The 5,924-nt window shown below is 62.4% G+C and overlaps 1 protein-coding gene across 1 annotated transcript in view; it reads right to left on the reverse strand.

The window, feature by feature from the left end:
• ZBTB47 (zinc finger and BTB domain containing 47) overlaps positions 1 to 1,188 on the reverse strand; it is a 9,326-nt gene extending 8,138 nt beyond the window's left edge. Inside the window, 2 exon segments of the mRNA XM_077753716.1 lie at positions 1 to 4; positions 6 to 1,188. The exon segment at positions 1 to 4 is cut by the window's left edge and continues 378 nt beyond it. Coding sequence (XP_077609842.1) covers positions 1 to 4; positions 6 to 1,069 — 1,068 coding nt within the window. The 5' untranslated portion in view covers positions 1,070 to 1,188.
• Positions 1,189 to 5,924: the final 4,736 nt, after the last annotated feature.

A 5,924-nucleotide genomic window follows, 5' to 3' on the forward strand; every position in this document is an offset into this window, starting at 1 on the left:
CCCCCTCCCCCTCCTCCTCCTCTGAGCTCTCTTTCTCCTGTTCACTGTGCCCTTCCTCTTCCTGCTCCTCTTCCTCCTCCTGCTCGCTGTGCCCTTCCTCCTCATCTTCCTCCTCTCCCTGACTGCCACCCTCCTCTACCTCCTCTTCCTCCTCCTCCTCCTCCCCTCCACTGCCACCACCCTCCTCTTCCTCTTCTTCCTCCTCCTCCTCCTCTTCTTCCTCCTCCTCCTCCTCTGAGTGTCTCTGCAGCCCGTCTTCCCGGCCCAGCACCATGGTGGCCGGTCCCGTGGTGGTCCCTGGCTTCCCCTCGGGCCCCGTGGACACGTGCAGAGTCTGGTTGTTAAGGTTCACCTCCACAATGATCTGGGACTGCTCCCGGCGGCTGTAGGTGCCAGAACCCCCTAGCTCTTCCTCCAGCCCCTCCCCACCCTCCAGCTTACACAGGCTGCCAGGGGTCCCACCAGCCTCCTCGACACTGCCCTCCTTCTCCTCCTTGAAGAAGGGCTGGGCCGGCCCAATGGCAGCAGGCACCGGGCCACCTGCGCCCCCAGCCCCGGCCCCGTCCTCAACACGCACAGAGTAGGGGTCAGGGCCCTCGCGGGCATAGATCTTGGGCAGGCCTGGGGCGTCTGCCTCCTGCTTGATGTCGCAGTAGTAGGGCGGTGCAGCAGGGGTGCAGCCAGTGGTCGGCTGGGTCAGGGCCACAGCGCTGGGGCCCGGGGGACCTAGGGAGCGGGCATCTAGCAGCTCCTGGCAGGACGCGGCGATGTCAGCCATCTGCAGCAATGAGGCGGCACTGAGCACCTCGTGGACGTTGGCCGCGTTGACCAGCAGTTTGGACGTGTAGATGAAGTTGAGGATCTGCTGCAGGCCGCCGGGCGCCAGCGCCTCCAGGGACAGCTCCACGCGCTGCAGCTGCTTGTTCTGGGTAAAGAGTGAGTGGAAGAACTGGCTGTAGGCGGCCAGCACGCCCTTGTGTGCCGGGAAGACACTGCGCTGGGGCACCAGCACCAGATCCACGTCGCAGAGGTCAGGCTGGAAGAGGCGCTGCTCGTTCAGGCGGCCCATCAAGCAGGCGAAGTGCAGTGCCACGTCCTCCACCAGCGAGAACTCAACCGCTGGCGAGTCTGTTGTCTTCTCAACCAGCAACTGCGGGGCACAGGGCACAGGTCAGGTCAAGGCCGGCAACCTGGGCGGCACCCACCACCGGGGGACAGCCTGTCCAGCACTCCTGGCTCCACGTTATAGAAAAAGGGCTGAAGCTCAAGCAAGGATGTGGCGGGGAGGGAAGGGGGAGGGGAACCAGGACTCAAGCCCGATCCAGCTGCCCCTTAGAGCGCAGACTTCAATCATGACCTTCAGCTCCTGGATTAACTTTTCTGGTTAACTTTTCTGGGCCTCCAGCTCTTCCCTGCGAAACAGGAAGTCCTCCTGGGCAGGGAAGGGGAAGAAAAGGAAAGAGGAAGTAACAGGAAATAGGGTGACCAACTGTCCAGGAGTGCCTGGGACCTAGCAGGTTCCTGGGATGTGGGGGCCTTCTGTGCTAAAACCAGGGTTGATCTGGGCAGACTGGGGCGAGGTGGTCACCTCAGATACAAGCACTGCTTCAGCATTTCTGGAGCTCTGTGGATTCTCTCCCTCACACTCACACACAGAAATAAAATCATGCCTGCCCAAGCCCAGACAACTCAAGAACGACAGTCAGGCTCACTACCTCACGGCTCAGCCTCTGGCTGCTACTGCACTCTGGGGGGAGCACCTCAGAAACCCTTCCCCTCCCCAGCATCGGGCCTCAAGGCCTGAGGCCTTGCAGAGTTAGAAATTCTCATGAAGAAATCCAGGCCCAGGGCCTGGTCCCACTCACTGCTGCAGGCGGCTGGTGGGATCAAGCCAACCCCTTTCTTACTAGGCCAGGCTACTGCCCATGGCCTCAGTTCTGGCTGCCAGCAACTCCCTCACACAGGGGCTCTGTGGGGGCAGAAGGACATAGCTGGGTTACCTGTCCACCATGCTTAGAGACAGGAGGCCCCCAAGGCCTGTCCTAGACCCTCTTCCCTCTAGGGCCCCAGACCCCAGGTCAGGTATGATCCAGGCCCAGAGGCTCTAAGAGGGGCCCATCTTGGAGGCCACACTCCTTTGACGCCTCAGAGAGGCCCTTGAAGTCTGATGGGTCAGATTATCAGGTCCTCGGGCCACATCCAGCACCTGTGACTTGTCCGGAATGAGGGCTGGCTTAATCATTCCTGGCTCCTCCCCAGCAGCCCCCCCAAAAGGTAGACAGCGCAGACAGGCAGGACGCCCAGTCCCGTGTGTAGGCCCAGCACACAGATGTTCAGATAGTATCTGTCCATCACCTGCCTGGCTGGACCAACTCCATGTTCCAGTTCAGGGCCCTCCTCGGGCCCTGTTTAACTCAGGGGTACCTTGCCTCACTGCCAAAAAGCCATCAGCTCCTCCCCCCACCCTGCCCCCAGCACCTCCCTGTAAGCCCTGGGATAAAACCTTAGTTTGGTCTATCCATAGTCCGCCCCAATCCCCCAGGACAGTCCTTCCATGATGGGACAGCAGTTGGTGGGCCCAGTCTGGGCTCCGGGGTGGTACCTATGTTCACCTTCTTAGTTACCTGAATGAGAATCTGCCCTGGGCCCCACCCTGCATACCCAGGGCAGCACACACCCCATGCTCTCGCAGATCCCAGTCTGGCCAGACTCTTGACCATGGACACCATCTTCCTCGAGGTCTCCCACACCCCCTGACCCCCGGGCAAGAAGTCGCCCATCTGCCCCTCTGTCTCAGGACTGCTGGCCTGTCCAGGCCTGGCCAATCTAACAAGGATATGTTGCCAAGTCCTCCCACCTCCCTCCTCTGACTCATTCTGATTCATTCTGGGACCAAACCCTACTGCACGGATGGGGAAACCGAGGCTCAGAATGGGAGTGTCCCACAAGTGAACAGCAGCAGAGCCCCTAGACTTCCAGCAGTTTGCTAAGGCCACCCCTTCCCTGATGGACTGGACGCCACTCCACGTGGACGGATTTCTTGGCTTGCGATGGCTTAAAAAGCAGTAAGAGGCTTCTGGGGAGCCTCAGACTCAGGGGACCAGCTGTCCTTCCTAGATGCCACCACTACCCCTCGCAACGTAGCCTCTCCCCAGAGCTGCTACCACCTGCAGGTCAGTGAGGGGTCAGGATGCAACTTGGGTTGTAAGAGGGCCCTTAAGGGCCACTGGGGGCCACAGAGTGGCAGAAGTGGCTTGGATAAGGGCTTGTTAAAGCCACGCCTGTTGAGGGGAGCACATCCTAGGCCACAGGGCCACTCTGCATCCCCTTTCACAAAATGCCCTCCAATGCTTACCTGGCATTGGAAATAAAGGGCAGTGCCTGACCTTCCCATGTACAGATCTGGTCCCAGGGCCCTCTGGCCTCAGCAGGGAGGGAGTGGTTAGCCTGGAGGGTGTTGGTGCCCCTAAAGACTCCATTCCCACAGCAGTACCACCCCTCCCGGGTCAGTACCACCCTGCACCCTTGAGGGGCCCAAGAATCTCACAACAGGAACCCTGGCTGGCCCTAACTGACAGGGCACACCCATCCAGCCTGAGTCCATACCTGTCAACTACCTCAGCAGGCCTCAGCCACCCATCTGCCTGGCACCTCCCATGCCAGGCCCACGAGCTGTGCCTGCCTCCTGGGCCAGATGTGCCAATTCCCTGGAACTGCAGACATGCGTCCCTACTGCTGTGCCAGCTGCAGCCAGGTGCACTCCATCCTCAAGGCCAGGCCAGCCTGGGAGCGGTCAGGCACTCCTGTCGCCCTCCAACTCTCCCCGCAAGCCAGGCTGGGAAGCCCAGGTGCCAGGGACACCTGCCGAGACTGCTCACCAGGGCCAGAGCCTTCTGTACCTGAGGGGTACCCCCTCTCAGCGCCATGAAGCTGCCGGCTCCCTATCCTGACCTGCTTGGAGGCCCCAGGATGACACCTCGGCATGCATCGGCAGCCCCCGCCTCAACACACACCCCAAACGCCCATGCCAATCCTTACTGCCAGGAACCCGTGGGTGGGGCCCAGACTGAGCAAGAGGCACAGGTTCATAACTTCCAGGCTCCTCTTTTTGGAGAGGGGTTGTCTGTTCCAGGCTCTTCTGCACTCATATGGCCCCACTCTTTTCCCAGGAAACAGGCCCAGAGAGGGCAGAGGACTGGCCCAAGGTCACACAGTAGTCTGGACCGGAGCTGCGGGCGTCCAGCCGCAACACACCCGGCTTGGCCCAGTCGCCCCAAATCCCCAAGCAGGGCGGCTCCAGGGCCCACGTGGCCCAAGGCCCAGGCGGGAATTCGACCTCCTCCCTCCCCCCCATCACCCAGTGGAGGGCGGCGGCGTCGTGGGCCCGGAAAAGCGCCCCCCTCTGCCTGCGCCTAGCAAGACTTCAGCTTTTCGCGCCTGGGCCCCCACCCCAGGAATTTAACCCCCTCCCCACCGAGGGCCGCGCCGAAGCGCCGCATTCCCGGCCCGCGGGGACCTAGGAGAAGGGGTCGGGGAGACGGGGGAGGGGTAAGACACCTCCAGCTCCTCCACCCTGAGCTGGCGGGCGGTGCGCTCGGGAGGGCGGAGCGGGCAGGTGGGCGGATAAGCGGGGGGNCGGATGGGCCCCGGCCTCACTCTCGCGCGCGGAGCCCCCTTTCTGCCGGGAAGTTCGTCCGAGAGTCTAATCTCAGACCCTTCCAGCTGCGCCACAGAGGCGAGGTCGGAGTAGGAGGCGGCCCTGCAGTGGGGAAGCTGGGCGCGCCCACTCCCCAACTAGCTGCAGAAATGCTTCCCCTGCTCCCCTGAGCGACCCCACGCTGAGACCGAACCCCGTACCCTAGCCGCGCTCACCGCCCCCACCCTCTGGCCTGAGCTGCTTTGACCTGAGGGTGAGTCTAGGATCTCCAGCTAGGCCGGCTCTCGGCGCTATCCACCCCCCCACCCCCACCCCAGGGCTGCCCAGAGCTCTTTACTCTGTGCTGTTTGGCCCATACCTGTACCTGGTGGCCTCCTCTGGCTTTCCACAGTGCAGGGGCACAGGGCGGGAGGTGCCAGAACCCAACCACCGCTGCAGTGAGCAAGTCTTTAAAGGTGGCCGGCCCAGCACCAGGGAGAGGCAGGATGAGAGCAGTGGGAGCCAGAGGCCCAGGCCCCACCGTGCCCCTCGGCCGTGTGACCTGACCAGTGCTGAGGAGCCTCCCTGCTCAGTCTCCGCTGGGGAGACGCAGCCAGGCCTGCGGAATGCTGCTCTGGCACGGACACCAGTGGGGGCAGGGGGCTAGCGTGCTGGCAGGACGCTGCAAAGGAACGCTGCCAGGCTGAGCGGGCAGCAGGGTGGGGACCGCAGGGCGCCAGCCTGGCAGGGCCCAGGTGGTGGCTGGGCCACCAGGGTGGAGAGGGGGGCTTCTGTGGGCCTCTCATGTGGCCCCTGTCATCATCCAGGTAACTTTCTGTGCCCTCAGCCCACTCCGTCGTGGTCACTCTGAGAGTGCCCCTCTCCTGGCAGTACCCACATCCCTCCCCACACATGCACCCTTGCGCTTACACAGCAGCCCCTGGCCCAGCTGTCTCAACATCCCCTGGGTCTGCCCTCTTCCTCATGAGTGGGCAGAGTCCGTGGGGCCTGCTCACATTGACTTGGTTCTGGGTGCCAGGAGAGGAAATGGAACAGATGCGAAGATCCCAGGGAAACCCCATGAAAAAGTCTGATGGGCTGCCCTGTAAGACTGCAAGGGCCTCTGGACCCTGGGGCCAGGGAGAAGACATCTCGGGCAAAGATGGGGGTGACCAAAGAGTGTTGAGAGGAAGGAGAGGGATGCACACAGCTAGATGTGGCGTAGGGAGAGACCCAGTGGATAAAGACATGGGGGAAGAGGAGGGGACACAGCTGGGGAGAGGCCCAC

Source organism: Crocuta crocuta, unplaced genomic scaffold (assembly GCF_008692635.1).
Source record: "Crocuta crocuta isolate KB4526 unplaced genomic scaffold, BGI_CrCroc_1.0 scaffold655, whole genome shotgun sequence".
NCBI classification, from domain to species: domain Eukaryota; kingdom Metazoa; phylum Chordata; class Mammalia; order Carnivora; family Hyaenidae; genus Crocuta; species Crocuta crocuta.